This window comes from Geotrypetes seraphini, chromosome 11 (genome assembly GCF_902459505.1).
Source record: "Geotrypetes seraphini chromosome 11, aGeoSer1.1, whole genome shotgun sequence".
NCBI lineage: Eukaryota > Metazoa > Chordata > Amphibia > Gymnophiona > Dermophiidae > Geotrypetes > Geotrypetes seraphini.
Window position 1 is genome coordinate 15,669,388 of NC_047094.1, and position 17,316 is coordinate 15,686,703.

Genomic DNA, 17,316 nt, shown 5'->3' on the forward strand with positions numbered 1-17,316 from the left:
AATCAGTCTTCCGTTTCCTGGCGCAAATTTTCAAGATTCTGTGGCAATTGTGTGTTGGGTTTTTAAAAAAAATAAATTTGCATATATTAAACGTGACGTTCATAACATTTAAAAATAAAACATTCTGGCATGTTTGGTGCACCCTTTTGGGGGTGGGGGAATGAATCTTAGTGATTTGTGCTGAGAAAGCAAAAGGGGGATAGAGAAAAACCTTAAGAGAAGGAGGCAAATAGAGAAAGTGCAAGATGGGAAAGGAAAAAGTGCAAGTTTGAAAAGAGAGAAGGGGAATAATAATAATAATAATAATTTATTCTTCTATACCGCCACAATCTTGCGACTTCTAGGCGGTTTACAATCAAGAGTGCTGGACATTCAGCGAAATACAATAAGTAGATGTTCAGAGGAAATACAGAGATCAGAGACCTCAGGAGGCAATAGTATAGAAATACAATTTGCTGAGCGAAAATGTAATATGTACATTTTAGTAGGTAATGTCCGACAGGATAAATAGCAACGTAAAGTTACAATAAGATGAAGATAACAGATTATATTTATAACAGTGCTGTAAGTTCAGGTGGAATAGGGAGGGGGAGGGAGAGGGAGAGCGGGTCAATTGTTTAGGTATTTCTGGAACAGGTATGTTTTTAGGCGTTTCCTTAATTCCTCGTATGTAGTGGGCGAAAGCAGTTGGTCTAGGTCTTTGCCCCATAGGACTGCTTGGTGAGAGAGAAGGTGTTCGTGGTGTTTTTTCATTTTGCAGCCTCTAACTGGAGGGGAAATGAGTTTTGGGTGTGTATTTCTCTTGAGTTTGTTATTAGAAAATGCGAAAAGGTCCGTTATGTACTTGGGGGTCAGGCCGTATAGTACTTTGAAGCAGAGGCAGGCAAATTTAAACCTTACTCGGGCTTCCGTTGGGAATTGTGAGGAGGAGGAGAAAAATTGGGATGGAAGGAATGGTCTACACATACCCCTTCTCCCTGCGCTGATCCCTTCTCTCCCTCAAATTGCACACCCCCTTCACACTCTCTACAGCTCTTCTGATGTCCTCACCCACTCTCCCTTTCCTCATCCTTTTCCTCACTTGCTCTCTTTGCTTCCCATTTATCCACTTATGCAAACTTCCTTGCTCGCTCTTCCTTGCCTCCTCCACCTCCTGGTTCTTTTTCCTTTGATCTCCCCATCTATCCTCGGCCTCATCTTCCCTGATCATGGTATTCTTCCATCCTCTTACCTTCCTGTGCTAGAAATCCTAGGGATGTGTTGCCTTGGGCTGCTTCCTGTCCTGAGCTGTATTACAGGGTTTAAAATGTTTAAAGTAGAGGGATGCTAGAACAACTGCTGTTGCCAGTGCAAATGCTCCAGCCCTCTGTGTCCCACAGTTGTTCTGTGAGAATTGGGAAGTATTATAGAAATGATCTGATTTTTGGGAGCCTTCCCATGGCCATGTAATAATGGCTATAATAAATATATTTTTTAAAAATAAGATTGTGCCTGTCTGGCTGTTTTTCTCTCTGTCTTTGCTTTACATTGTTTCTGCTAGAAGCATTTTCCTTTCATTGCCCATTGTCTGTCTGCACATCTTTTTCTGCTTTGTGCAGGATACATAGGGCTTAGCTAAACAATTGACCTAAACAATTGACCCGCTCTCCCTCTCCTTCCCCCCTCCCTATTCCACCTGAACTTACAGCACTGTTATAAATATAATCTGTTATCTTCATCTTATCGTAACTTTACATTGCTATTTATCCCGTCGGACATTACCTACTAAAATGTACATATTACATTTTCGCTCAGCAAATTGTATTTCTATACTATTGCCTCCTGAGGTCTCTGATCTCTATATTTCCTCTGAATATCTACTTATTGTATTTCGCTGAATGTCCAGCACTCTTGATTGTAAACCGCCTAGAAGTCGCAAGATTGTGGTGGTATAGAAGAATAAAGTTATTATTATTATTATTAGCTCAGTTACTGCTCTTGCTACTGCAAGCCTATTTTCCTGAGACTCACTGTTGCCTTTTGTAATTCTTGTTTTGAGTAGGTCTGACCCAGTCCTTGAAATCTGATATGGACATAGGGCATGCCTGGATGAACTCCTCTAATAGCACTCCAGAGTACCTCAAGGAAGCTCTTGGGATGAAGAAGCCAAAATATTCCCGCTCTTCCAGCAATGGTGAGAAGCAAGATTGGGACCACTTCTTACCTACCACATATAAATATGGGTTACAGGGGCATTTAGAGCAGGGTGTCCAACCTCAGCCCTCCCCCAGTCAGGTAGGATTTCCCCAATGAATATGCATGAAATCTATTTGCATATAATGGAGACAGTGCATGTCATGCATATTTATTGGGGAAATGCTGAAACCCTGACTGTATTATGTCCTTCAAGGACCAAGGTTGATTACCTTTGATTTAGAACACTGGTTCCCAACCTTGTCCTGGAGGACCACCAGCCAGTCAGGTTTTCAGGATAGCCCTAATGAATATGCAAGGAGCAGATTTGCATGCCTTCATTATATGCAAATCTCTGTCATGCATATTCATTAGGGCTATCCCAAAAACCCGACTGGTTGGTAATCCTCCAGGACATGGTTGGGAACCACTGATTTAGAGTAATTCTCACATTCAGGGCCTGTTAGCAGTGGTCCCCAGCTAAAAGAATACATAATTCATATTCTCCTCCACTGAATACTCCAGACTCCATCCCTTTTATCTTGCTGCACCGTATGCCTGGAACAGACTGCCTGAGTCATTACGTCAGGCTCTGTCTAGCAGTATTCAAATCCAAGCTAAAAAAACCCCCACTTTTTCAAGGCTGCTTTCAACTTCTAATTCCAACCTATGTCCATCCTATTCTCTCTGGTAGAAACACTCCACCCCCTACATGTCCTGTCTGTCCAAATTAGATTGTAAACTCTTCTGAGAAGGGACCATCGTCTATTACATCACTGTACAGCGCTGCGTACACCTTTCAGCACTACAGAAATGATAAATAGTACATAAGAATAGCCTTACTGGGTCAGACCAATAGTCCATCTAAACGTAGCCCATCTTCGCGGAGGCCAATCCAAGTTACAAGTATTTGGCAAAAAAACAAATACAGTGGTACCTCGGAATCCGAACACCCCAGAACTCGAACGATTTGAAATCCGAACTTTTTTTTTTCTTCATTTTTGCCCCGGAATCCGAACGCTGCTTTGGAATCCGAACTGCAAGCAGTGCTCAGCCCAAAGCTTCCACTCTGACGCAGCTTCCTGTTTCCGCCTGGGAGGGAAGCTTTGGGCTGAACACCACTTGCAGCTGCCGTTGCCGATCTTGCTGTCTTGCCGCTGGAGATCCCGATCATGCTGCTGAGGGTCCCGATCTTGCTGCCTCTGTTGCTGGGGATCCCGATCTTGCTGCTTCTGTTGCTGGGGGTCCCGATCTTGCTGTTTCTGCCAGGTAGGCCTGATCTTGCAGAGTTTGTGGGACCAAGGAACGGATTACCGTAATCCAGTTTCTATTCTTTTCAATGGGAAAAATTGTCTTGGAACTCAAATGTTTTGAAACGCGAACGGGGTTCTGGAACGGATTAAGTTCGGATTCCAAGGTACCACTGTAGTACTAGTAGGGATAAGGTGCTGTATGCTGAGAAGTGAGTAGTGGCTCGTGGCCAGCAGGGGGTGCTGTTTAATGGGACGATATTGAGGTCAGAAGCATGATAGTGCAGTATTTTTGTAGCGCCAGTTTTTCGTATGATTCTGGGTAATTCTAGTTAGACAAACATCTGTGTTAGTTAAGGACCGCGCCCAAATAGAAGCGTACGGAAAAACAGGTGAATAAAACATTTAAATATAATGTAGCTAAGGCCAGAAGAAAAAAAAACACACTAAAGATTAATATAAGGGAAAGAATGGTGTTTTCTTGTGTATTTTGCTGTTGAGCTAAATCATGGTGGAAATCATGACTACATGAGACATGGAGTCCAGTTTAGATTCTTTTGTATGTACTATGACTGTCCTGTCTTAGGCCAGCATCTTGTGCCAGTGAATAGTTTCTGTTCTTTGTTCAGCTTCCCGCCTTTAGCCTCGTGGTTCTAATTGAAAACAGATGTGCTCAGGCCAGTTAGGAAAAAAGCATATTAGATTCCTTATTCCAAACTGAGATATAAAATGTATGAAGTATGAATGGCCAAGATATGAATGAAATTATGAATGTTTGGGGCCCATGGATGTGATATGATTGTGGATATATAAATGGTTTTATAAGCAGAAACATTAAGAAAAACTCTTGAGCACAACATCTGGAAGTGATTAGAGTCAGTCTCAAGAATAGGGAAAAGGGGGGCATTGGAAGCCCACGCTTCAGGAAGAGGAGAGGGGGATTTAACCCCCCCTTTTTCTCCTGAGTAAGATTTCTTTGTAAGGCTATGCAATTTGAATCTGTCAGCTTAGGAGTTTTTTTCCTTTAAGGCTCAGAACTTGTCAGCATGGAAGGACTGAGAATTTACCATGTTAATAATTGTGAATTCTTTTGAATGTTAATGTTAATTCAGAAATCATCTGAAACTTTGACTAACTTTTAAACATGGAGGAATGTTTCTTTGTCTAAACTTTGAGACCACCCATAGAAATGTTATTGGTCGTCAAACTTGATGATGTCACTAAACCAAAAGTTATATAATAGACTGTAATGAGATAGAAAGACGAGACCATTGTGAGAAGGCCAGCCTTTGACCACGATGATGATCTCCCATGAGCGCAACGTAAGCAATTATGCTATTCTTTTGATCTAATAATGGGAAAATAGAACCAATAATTCAATAAATCCTGGTTATAATTTTAAAACCTTGCGCTGGTGTCATTTTGCATGTAGAATTATTTTCAAACCTGAAGCTTTCACAAATGGCGTCAATGCCCCATGCTCAATTGGTGCCGAAACCCGGGAACTAACTAATTTGACGCCTTGAAAAAGCTTATAGGTTATTCATAGAAATTCTAGGAACTTTAGAGATTTCGCATGGTTGTGTAACAAAAGGTAGTCACAGGTTGACTGGCTGCGCAGGAATATGGCGGAAATTAGAGATAAAACGGGACCGGAAAACTGGAAAATTGTGAGTATTACGCCTGTTTAAAGAAAAAGAAAAAAAAAAAAAATTAATAAAAAAATTTAAAAATAATAAAAAAAAATTATTTAACAGTAAGGAGCATGCATGCTTGTATATATCTGTACATAATTGTATAAAGTTAGTGGAAATTACTTGTTAATGGAAAAGAAAGAAAAAAAATCCCTTGCAGTGCTGGCATTTTTCCATCTGGCTTTTAAACTGAGCAGTGCCTGTCTGAAAGGTAGAAGTGCCCAGTAGAGAGCAGGTCTCCTCTGTGAACGTAAGTTTTTGCTATAATAGAAGTTATTAAGTTTGAAGAAAAAAACAAATTTGTTCTTTCCTGCTGTGTGTCTAAGCTTTGTCTTTGAACTAACTCTTTCTCTCTGTGAAAAAGAAAACTGTCTGTTTTAATCTGACTTTGAAAAGTTTCCCTCACCCGTCTCTTTGTTTGAAACCCTCCTTCTTTGTCTCCCTCTGTGCATTTTCAGTGCCTATCTGAAGTAACTACTTTGAAAAGAAAAAAGAAATTGTGTTTCTCAGCTTTGTCTTTCTAAACTCCAGTTCTGTCTCTCTCTGTCTTTTTTGCTCTGCCCTAACTTTTTCTCTTGTCTCTGGAAAAAGAAAAATAAAGTTAATGGCTTCCCGTTCCCTTCAGTCTTCTTTGTTTGAAAGAGCGGGCTGCAAATGGGGGATTTTCACCCCCACCTTTTTCCTCCATGCCTTCCACAGAGCTATCACGTGAGGAAAGAGGGGGAGGGAATAGCAGCAATGGAGTTCTTTTGTCTCAGGGCTACAGATTTCCAACAGGTATTTGCTTATATACGAGTCAGTTAACGAATTTGATTCTTCTTTTTTTTAGAAGTCTCGGAGCAAGTCTGTTTTGCATATTAAAAGGGTTTATTGAGAACTGGTAGTTTAGCAAGACATGAGAATCCTATGTATCCGTGGCTTAAATTTGTTTCCGATGTAGTAGAAAAAAAAAGAAAAGTTTATGTAGTGTGAATATCAGGATTCAATGTGGTCTCTTTCTGATAAAACTTTACCAGCTAAGCACGAGCATGTAATTCAATTGTTTTGATGTCGAGAAGTTGAATATGTTGATTTAAGTTCAAAATGCAGTGTATTGGGAGAGCAGAGTTTACATAGCTAAGTGATCCCTGCGGTGTTGAGAACAATGGAGGTACTTTGGAAGAGTTTCAGAAGCTGTTTGTAGCCTAAGGGCTCTGTACAAGATGCATTCTAGAAAAAAAAAAAAAAAGACGTTATGTAGCTTGAATTTTTCCCTTGTTCCTTTATATTTTAAAAAGGTTATTAGAATGTTGGAAGAACAGAACTGTAGGATCAGAAGGAATTGGAAAGTGATTTTTAAACAAGAAAGTGAAGTGAAAAGGAAAAGAAAGTTTGAATAGCTAGATCGTTTAAATGTTTGGCTGTTTCAAAGCAGGGAGATAGTTTGTAGAACGAATGTACAGGAATGTGGAAAGAAAGCTTGTGAAATGTGTTAATTCCCTGGGATCTGATATGGAGAAGTTCGATAGGGAAGATGGGAGAAGAGAAAAGAATTCTGCTGGACTTGGGAATGTATTCAACAGTGAAAGGATAATTTTGTGGAAAAGAAAAAGATTTATTCCAAAAAACAGATACCATGCTTAAAAGCAGGCAAGTGTGCATAAGGGAAAAATAAAATCCCTGCCTTTATATTTTTATCTCAGGGTTCAAATTAATTTTGAATATGAATTTTTGTGCCCCTGCATGGTTTATAAAGTATTTTTAAACTTGTGCATTGTCTGAAATGTATGATTAGGGAGTAATTAAATTTAAATGCATTTTAAAATTAAATTGGGAAGTTTAAAATAAAAAGATTAACAAAAATAGAGGTTAAGTACCTATATATTTTTTTGAAAATCGAAATAAATGTGAAACAAAGGGCTTGCTAACTTGGTTAACGGAAAAGAACAATTATAATAAACTTTTATGTAAGTGGATGAATTCGGAATTGAAATTTTGCTTACTTTTTACAAGTAAGCTCTTCAGGATAGGAACCTAATAAAGAATATGGAATTGAGAATAATTCCCTGATGTTAGAAAAAAAGAAAATCTAATTTTACCATGTAGAGAATGTGTCTGCATGTTTAAATTTTCCTGTGGCCATATTTTGGTACTACAGGACCCTGAAAAAAGTCTATTTAATCTGTATGTTTTGTGTTTCAGTTAAGAAACCTTTTTTGAATCTTTTGCACAAGTCAACACAGAGACGGGGACTCTGCGATGCAAGAACTAGCACTGTTTGCAGAGGGGAAAACTTTTCATGTGTTTCTTTTCTTTGTTCTTTTGTTAATGAACATGTGCTTCCCTTCCAGGATTTACACTGACCAGCAGTACCACATTCCACCACTAGAGCTGTGGAGAACACAGAGAAAAATTCCGATGCTGAATTTTCGGCGGGAATTTCAGTGTTCCTTTGTCTTCAACTAATGAGCTGTGCTTACCTTTCAGTTGTATCAGTACGGGTGTAAAGAAAAAGCAGTTCCATAGTTACAGAAAAGCCAAGCTTGAATTATGAAAACGTTGCAGCATGAACTTTTTAAAGCCATGATTTAAATTTCACTGAAATTAATTTAGAGACTCCGACCTTACAAGTTGCTAAAACTATTTGCAAAAGACATTTCTGGACTCATATAAAAAAATTTTGAACGAAAAAAAACAGACTTTATCTTAAACCATGTTACTTTAAATCACTTCATTTGAATTAGGCTTCTGAACTTTAATTATGCTTTTGCATAATTTCATAGACTTATTCTGATATTGTATTAATAACTGTATTTTCTTTATCATTGTTTTCATGCATTGTTCTCAGAAAATATTTTGTTTATCCTGTATTTTAAATTTTATTTCATATGACTGTATTTCCATACACAGTGGCAGCTTCTAAGCTGTAACACAGTGCCGCAATATTGTTTAATTGGGTTTAACAGCTGATATCATCAGTCCTTTTAATGATTTTAATTTAAATTTGAGAAATGAGTTCCTGCAACACACACAGAAAAAGAAAACTTATATCTGATGTGCATGCATTATCTGCACATGAGTACATTTCCATATTAAGCATATATTTGGGTTTTCTTAACACTGTGCATTATTTTACACTTTATTGATTTAATTCCAAGATTTTATAACATAACACTTTTGAGCATAGGGACTAATTAAATTAGGTAATACTGAGGTTCTCTTTATCTTAGGGAAATCTAGGGTTCTATTTTTCTTTAGCTATACTTTCTCTAAATTTTCTGACTTTTTAACTTTAAAAGTACTGGAGTTTCATGAATACCTCTATGAATAAAACAACAGACGTCTCTGCTCTAGGACTGTACTTGCACCTAGAACAGACACTGCCTAACTACCACTGGAATGGTAAGTTTCCTATATGATATGGTTTAGACAGCAACTTACATAAATGTACACTTAGATGGGTTTTATCTAGAATAGTGGATGGGATTTGCTTGCATTCTCACTAGAGAATTCAAGTAAGCTTTGGGTAAGATCTTCTAGGCACCTGCCGTTGCAGGCCTAGGTAGTACATTTTTCTGGCTTTTGCTATCTAATTGGCATTTAAAAGAATATACTTGCACAGACACACTGATCCATAAGAAGAACCGTACCCTGAGTGAACCCCAGCGCCACAGATAAGACCACGAGCTCAATTCTGAATATTACTTCATAAATTCAGAAATATTCAAGAGGGGATTGAGTAGTGGCTCGTGGCCAGCAGGGGGTGCTGTTTAATGGGACGATATTGAGGTCAGAAGCATGATAGTGCAGTATTTTTGTAGCGCCAGTTTTTCGTATGATTCTGGGTAATTCTAGTTAGACAAACATCTGTGTTAGTTAAGGACCGCGCCCAAATAGAAGCGTACGGAAAAACAGGTGAATAAAACATTTAAATATAATGTAGCTAAGGCCAGAAGAAAAAAAAAACACACTAAAGATTAATATAAGGGAAAGAATGGTGTTTTCTTGTGTATTTTGCTGTTGAGCTAAATCATGGTGGAAATCATGACTACATGAGACATGGAGTCCAGTTTAGATTCTTTTGTATGTACTATGACTGTCCTGTCTTAGGCCAGCATCTTGTGCCAGTGAATAGTTTCTGTTCTTTGTTCAGCTTCCCGCCTTTAGCCTCGTGGTTCTAATTGAAAACAGATGTGCTCAGGCCAGTTAGGAAAAAAGCATATTAGATTCCTTATTCCAAACTGAGATATAAAATGTATGAAGTATGAATGGCCAAGATATGAATGAAATTATGAATGTTTGGGGCCCATGGATGTGATATGATTGTGGATATATAAATGGTTTTATAAGCAGAAACATTAAGAAAAACTCTTGAGCACAACATCTGGAAGTGATTAGAGTCAGTCTCAAGAATAGGGAAAAGGGGGGCATTGGAAGCCCACACTTCAGGAAGAGGAGAGGGGGATTTAACCCCCCCTTTTTCTCCTGAGTAAGATTTCTTTGTAAGGCTATGCAATTTGAATCTGTCAGCTTAGGAGTTTTTTTCCTTTAAGGCTCAGAACTTGTCAGCATGGAAGGACTGAGAATTTACCATGTTAATAATTGTGAATTCTTTTGAATGTTAATGTTAATTCAGAAATCATCTGAAACTTTGACTAACTTTTAAACATGGAGGAATGTTTCTTTGTCTAAACTTTGAGCCACCCATAGAAATGTTATTGGTCGTCAAACTTGATGATGTCACTAAACCAAAAGTTATATAATAGACTGTAATGAGATAGAAAGACGAGACCATTGTGAGAAGGCCAGCCTTTGGCCACGATGATGATCTCCCATGAGCGCAACGTAAGCAATTATGCTATTCTTTTGATCTAATAATGGGAAAATAGAACCAATAATTCAATAAATCCTGGTTATAATTTTAAAACCTTGCGCTGGTGTCATTTTGCATGTAGAATTATTTTCAAACCTGAAGCTTTCACAAATGGCGTCAATGCCCCATGCTCAGAAGATAAAGCTTAGATGTCTGTTGTTCCTGTTTGTTTGCACTGGCCTTGATGCTGTTTCCATCTTCACTAGGTTATATTCCTGGAACGCCAGACTATAAAGAGAAGGAAGATATGTACGATGAAATCATTGATCTAAAAAAGGTAGTATTGAGGAGTTTCCACTCTGTCAAATATACCTTTCCAATAAAGAACTTAGTATTTGTTTGGTGAATTGTAGCTTAACCAGCCCTTGGCAAGAACTGACGTTCATATTATGCACTTTTTGTTTTACCTGGGTAAGCAAGCTGATCCGTGAGTCTGTTCGTTTACAGATGTTACAAGCTCAAAAGTCTGAGGCAGATGTGATGAAAACAAAGCTTCGCCGATTGGAGGAGGAGAACAACCGAAAAGATCGGCAGATAGAGCAGCTGTTAGATCCTTCCAGGGTGAGTCGTTTTGATCCCTATTAACTTTTTAGCCAGAAGGTCCAGCAGATAAAGCTTATTCGGGTTTCCAGCTTATATTGGAGATCTGCTTTTAGCAGTACACTGAGTGGCATTGGAAGCAAAAGGGACTTAATAATAGGAGCTAGAGACAACCAGAAGTGGCACCAGAGATCATGGACTATTTGCTTTAGATTTTTTTTTTTTTTCTTTCAGAGTTTGGACTTTACTAGAAGTTTGGCAGATAGAAGGAGTGACACCAGTCTGGTAAGTAAGCAAGATTACTTAAATAGAACATTTTGCTACTGCTTCTCATTTTCTTGTACATTTTAAGTGTATCTTTTTCTTTTTTTTTCCTTTCCTTTTCTAGGCCACAATTGTTCTGAAACAGAAAATTCTCAAGTTGGAACAACAGTGCAAAGAAAAGGATAGTGCTCTTAGGTACAGCACCTGTGGAAGTGTGTGCTCTATAAAGCAGGAATTATTACGTAATATGCAATGAAGAGAGATAGTTCGATTTAAATTACTGGTAACTAGAATATGTGTGGAGTACGAAAAATGTTTTCAGGAAGTGACACACTATACTAGTGGTCTCAAACTCACGGCCCGGGGGCCACATGCAGCCCACCAGGTACTATTTTGAGGCCCTCGGTATGTTTATCATAATCACAAAAGCAAAATAAAACAGTTTCTTCATCATATGTTTCTTTAGCTGTAAATTACAATATTATTGTTAAGACTTAGCCAAAAGGAAAGATTTATAAACTATAAAGAGTTTTACCTCATGCAAAATTGTAATTTCTTTAATAAGACATTAACTATTTTTTTCTGAGGCCCTCCAAGTACCTACAAATCTCATAATGTGGCCCTGCAAAGGGTTTGAGTTGGAGACCACTGACCTAGACCAATTGCTTGGCTTATCTTGAAAAGAGAAAAGTCTAGAGCAGGGGTGCCCACACTTTTTGGGCTTGCGAGCTACTTTTAAAATGACCAAGTCAAAATGATCTACCAACAATAAAATTTTAAAAAAACCCACAAAGCACACTGTACGCATAGAAAATGTTAATTATCATTCCTATTCCGGGATTTTTTCAAAGAGGTCAAAGCAGATGACTCTATGCACTGTCACCTCACTAACAACCATACAAAAACAGATAAATACCCCCCTCCCTTTTTACTAAACCACGATAGAAGTTTTTAGCGCAGGGAGCTGCGCTGAATGCCCAGCGCTGCTCTCAACGCTCATAGGCTCCCTGCGCTAAAAACCTCTTTTGCGGTTTGGTAAAAGGGGACCATAGTGTAAAATATAGACAGCAGATATAAATTCAGACACATTTTGATCACTAATTTGAAAATAAAATAATTTTTCCTACCTTTGTTATCTGGTGATTTCACGAATCTCTGGTTGCACTTTCTTCTGATTGTGCATCCAATCTTTCTTCCCTTCTTTCAGCCTGTATGCTTCCTCTCCTCCAGACCTCTTTCCCTCCCCCAACTTATTCTTCCTCTCTCCCTGCCTCCCTTTCTTTCTTTCTCTCTTCATTCCCCCTTTCTTTTTTTCTGTTTCTCTTCTTTCTTTCTTTCTCCCTGCCCTCCCCCAAGCCACTGCCACAGCCGTTGCCATCGGGGAACAGGCCCCCAAGCTGCCGCCATCGGATAACAGGCCCCAAAGCCGCCGCTGCCCCAAGCTCTCCCTGCTTCCCTGCATCGGGCCGACCAGCATTCCTCTTCCCGACGTCAATTCTGCCGTCAGAGAGGAAGTTCCGGCCCAGCCAGGCAGTGATTGGCTGGCCAGAACTTCCTCTTCGATGGCAGAATTGACTTCGGGAAGGCTGATCGGCCCGGTAGATCGCCAAGACAAAGTGAGTCTATCACGGAGCCCGGGATGGGCTCCGCGATCGACTCACTTTGCCTTGGCGATCTACCGGTCGATCGCGATCGACCTATTGGGCACCCCTGTTCTAGAGATTATAGGAATGATTGCCTTCCTTTGAGAGCCAGATTGGCTTTAAAAATAAAGAAAAAAAAAATAATAGGAGGCTTGCTTTAAAATGCCCCTTAGGAGTTTGGGGATGGAACTTGAGGTATAATTTTTCTCTCTTCACCAAAAATTCCTTTCTTTGCTTAAAAGGTTAATAAGTGTTTTATTTCCCGCTTACCTTTTTCTGTTGCCACTGAAACAATTCCATGTCATTGTTATGAAGAAAAGTGTTGGAACTGATTCCCAAGTTGTAAATGAAGTTTTTATGTGCTCTGCGCTTGGATTCCAGCAAACTGCAAACGGACTTGCGAACTACCAGCCTGGAAGAGATGAAGATAGCTATGGAAACCTACTACGAAGAGGTACTGCTGACATAACCTGCGGAGGCCGAGAGGATGCAAACGTTTCACTTTTTAAATATTTGGATCCGGGTCCCCTGCTTAGGGCTCCTTTTCAAAGGCGCGCTAGCGGGTTAACGAGCGTGATAGCGCACGCTAAACTGCCGGAAGCGCTAGCCGCTACCGCCTCCTCTTGAGCAGGCGGTAGTTTTGGGCCAGCGCGAGGGGGTTAGCGCGTGATGAAAAGTCGCGCGCGTTAAGCCCGCTAGCGCGGCTTTGTAAAAGGAGCCCTGAGTTTGTCAGATCTGTTCTCAGCTCTTCTCTGTAAATCTTCAAGCAAAGAAACAAATCAGAGTAGGAAAATAATGCTAAGTACCTGGTTTTTGGGGTTTTTTTAAAAAAAATTCTTTATTCATTTTTAAAAATTTAAGAATAAGTGTAACAGCATCTAGAACATTTTAAACTCAGATACAACCAGAGCTGTGGAGTCGGAGTCGAGGAGTCAGAGTCGGAGGAAATTTCGAGTACCTGGAGTCGGAGTCGAAGTTGCCAAACAATGCACCGACTCCGACTCCAACTCCGACTAAATTTAGATTGGAATTTTTAAAAAAAAGCAAGTTTAAATGTCCCAATTCACAAAAAGTTATAATTAATGACTTCTCTACTGTAAGAATAAAGACCAATGCATGCAGTGCCTCACGTAACCGCAAAACGAACACGTGCTTCACTATATGGCACGCAACGCGCAATTCGGAGCACCTATACTTATAAATGTATTCTCCCTTGTTATTGTTTACAACTTATTTCCAACGTTTAACAAGGTTTTCAATACCTCGTTGGTAGAAATCACCTGGTGTAGACTCGAAAAATTCATCCAACCAAGCTCTCCCACCATACGCACAACATCTTTTTACGCGGATGAAGATCTTGTTTCACGCGGAGTCGGAGTCAGAAGTACAAAAAACTGAGGAGTCGGAGTCAGAAGTACAAAAAACTGAGGAGTCGGAATCGGAGTCGGAACATTTATCTACCGACTCCACAGCCCTGGATACAACACTTAGGGCTCCTTTTTCAAAGGCACGCTAGCGGGGTTAACGTGCGCAACTTTTCATCACGCGCTAACCTCCGCGCTGGCCAAAAATCGACGCCTGCTCAAGAGGAGGCGGTAGTGGCTAGCGCATCTGGCGGTTTAGCGTGCGCTATTAAGCACGGTAACCCGCTAGCGCGCCTTTGAAAAGGAGCCCTTAATATTCTGTTAAAATCCATATCAGAATTTATCACCCCCCCACCCCCCTATTCAATAACATTCTTTAAACTGAAGAAAACATATAATAATCTCCATCACCATATTCCTTACCTTAATAAGAAGACCAAAATACCCCTCCCCCCACCTTGGACATTTATATTTAAGGGGAAAAATAATATTCAATCATTACAATATTTTGTTAATGGCTCCCAAATATTCTAAAATTCCCCTGCTGTGTGGCTATTATCCGTTCCATTTTATATATGTGACATAAAGAGTTCCACCAGAAACTATAATTCAGCCTCTCCCAATTTTTCCAATTATTCGTAATCTGTTGTATGGCAACCCCTGTCGTAATAAGTAGAAGCTTATTATTATTAGAGGATATTTGGCTCTTAGCCCTCATTGACATGCCAAACAGTACAGTATCATACGATAATGCTACCGGATTTTCCAACAAACAATTTATTTGACCCCATATTGATTTCCAAAAGTTTTACAGGTGGTAGATCATGAGAGCAGATGGGGAGGCCTTCTTGCAAGGTTCAGTCACCCACTGAAATGGGACCCAGCATCTAAGAGTTTCAGAAGCGGTAAACCATCCATATCGCCCCAAACTATTATAGACAAGTGAAAGATCCTTAAGAGCAGAGCGTATTATTTAGAAATAGAGAGGTGTAACATCAATTTTCTGCCTTCAGTACCAGAAGAGACTACTACATTTTTACTGCAATGACTGCTGAGACTCGAAGGCTAATTAGAGCTCCTTACTTCTGCAGTGGGTGGAATGAGGGAGACTGCAGTTATTTATACAACTGCTTATGCCTGATAGAAAATCTATGTTTTGAATATTTCATGTGTTCATTCACTTAGTTCTGTTCTGGCCAAAGTAGTCTTGTCTTTGTTACTTTACAGATTCAGCGACTCCAGATACTGCTGGCAAATGTTGAGGCTATGGAGAAAAAGTATGTGTTGTATTTTTACTGTTTGGTTTATATAGGTGCATGTCCATATAAACAGTTCATGTTTGCACACTAGTGAATAAAGAAAATTTTAGCCTGATAATCCTGTTTGATAAAAAAATATTTTGGTCTGTGATGGACCACCATGAAACTGCTCCCAGCTCTCAACTAAACTTTTGCCGTTGGTAATCGCTGGGTAGAAAAGTACATTAGTGTTGAGACTTCCAGAATTAACCAATTTGTTTAAGAGGAGTTCTAAAATCCTAATCAGCTATTTGGTTTTTTTTTTTTAACTTTTACGTTCTTATATAGATGCTTTTTTTTCTATTTACTGTCCCTTTATCCCCACTATTTTCTTTCCAGAGCTCCTCTGGAGCCAAAGGGATCCGAAAAACATCAGAAGGTTCTGAAGGTTGCAATCCTCAAGCTGACCAAGAACATTAAAGAGTTACAAGATGAGAACCAGAGTCTAAAACTGGATCTGGACCGAGCCCTCAGCCTTTCTCCGACTTCTGGCAGAGCCAAAGGTATTGTGTTTTGAAAGGAAACGAGGTTCCAGAGAAATTTATGTTCAGTGTATAAATATGAAAAAAATGAATACTGATTGTCAGGGAACACAAAAATATTCAAATTAGTGTGGGGTCCATTGATATCTTTTGTAGAATTGTTGCACATCCAGGGATGGTAGGGTGGGTATATATTTATATGATTCTTTGTTTTTTTCTTTGACGGTTGGGAAAGGAGGGGGGGTATTTTGGGGTATTGATAAACTGTTTCTGAATGTTTAAAAGTGCTTAATTCTTTTTTTTTTTATTTTTATAAATCTTTATTCATTTTAAATCTTTCAACAAGTGTACAATAAAATCATCATTTAATATACAACATCACTTGAAGCTCTACATTTTTCTCAAGAAAAAGATTATATCCCAACCCACCCTCCCCAAAATTATATTCAAATATAATATATATCATATAATAATTTAGATCATTTGTTTTACAATTTGATAATGAAAACCACAAAACCCACCCCCCACCCACAAAACAATATATATTAAGTAAGTAGGGAAAAATGAAGTGCTTAATTCTTATGATTATGACATGTATGTTATGATGCACTTTTTATAAGATCTGAAAACTTAATAAAGATTTATTTACAAAAAAAAAAAAAGAAACAGCATGCTGGCTTTACATGGTGTTGACTAGCGGACCGCTAAGATTATGGCTCCTTCAGAACACATTTCACCTTTATTTAATGTACTGCCAATCAAAGACAAAATCTTACAGTGATCAAAGAGAAAAGAATAGAGGTGTAGAGGGAGAGGTTTGAATGGAAGAAACAAGAGGCCTGAGTTTCAGTCACAGATATGTTATTTATACATATGCTGTCTCATCAATACCAAGGATGTCAAATTATGTTATGTAAATATCTGGGCTGTGTTTCTGTTTTGTTTTTTAATTGTACAGAAATTTATCTGAAATGGACAATAGAACATTGTGCTTTTAGTAGTTTTGAGGGTGAAATGGGCATGTTTGTGCTTTTGAATTGATATGTGATTTTAAAACGGAGTAGTTACTGTACTAGCAAGCTAGCAATATTAATATACCAGTTTTGTTCACGGTAGCATCGTTCTAATTATTTTCATGTCTAGATTAGGTGGGTCAGGGAGGTCAATATGAAGGTAAAGCCAGATTACACAAGCCAGCCCAGGGACCTGATCCCTAGTATTGTAGTTAAGACATTGTTTTGCGTGCCTTTGCTGTTGGAGATGGCTTGGAAACGTTTTGGTGATGTGCCTGACGTACTGAGATGGAGGAGGAAGTGGCAGAAGAGTGGTATAGGGTTCAGCCTTGGAAAGGCATTCTCCCTTTGGCCCTCAGCTTTGGAGGGAACTTGGTCACCTGGATCTGTCCACTGGAAGGGCTTTTCAAGACAAAGTTGGACAAGTTCATGCTAAACTGGTGAGACTGGACTCATTTGGAGCACTGGTCTTGACCTTGGGGCTGCCGTGTGAGCGGATTGCTGGGCAGGATGGAACATTGGTCTGACCCAGCAGCGCCAATTCTTATGTTCTTATTTTCTTATATAGGCAAAAGTAGTAGAAAAATTATAAATGCAAAGGAGGAGGAAGCATGGTGAAAGTCAGAGAAGACAATGAATGTATTGGGGGCGGGGGGTTTTGGAGAGGTAACCTCTGTGCAGTTGTGTCTAGCTCATTGCCATTTAGGCTAACTCAGAAGGAAATGCCTGAGCATAGAAATTGTC

The 17,316-nt window shown here is 39.2% G+C and overlaps 1 protein-coding gene across 9 annotated transcripts in view; it reads left to right on the forward strand.

Annotated features, from left to right (window-relative positions):
- Nucleotides 1–17,316, forward strand: part of IQCE (IQ motif containing E) — a 76,335-nt gene that overhangs the window by 18,564 nt on the left and 40,455 nt on the right. For all 9 annotated transcript variants that reach the window (XM_033963897.1, XM_033963895.1, XM_033963894.1 and 6 more), the window contains 8 exons: nucleotides 2,042–2,173; nucleotides 10,175–10,245; nucleotides 10,416–10,529; nucleotides 10,743–10,793; nucleotides 10,897–10,967; nucleotides 12,797–12,869; nucleotides 15,007–15,056; nucleotides 15,417–15,580. In XM_033963897.1, the coding sequence (XP_033819788.1) occupies nucleotides 2,042–2,173; nucleotides 10,175–10,245; nucleotides 10,416–10,529; nucleotides 10,743–10,793; nucleotides 10,897–10,967; nucleotides 12,797–12,869; nucleotides 15,007–15,056; nucleotides 15,417–15,580 (726 nt within the window). The remainder of the gene's footprint in view (nucleotides 1–2,041; nucleotides 2,174–10,174; nucleotides 10,246–10,415; nucleotides 10,530–10,742; nucleotides 10,794–10,896; nucleotides 10,968–12,796; nucleotides 12,870–15,006; nucleotides 15,057–15,416; nucleotides 15,581–17,316) is intronic.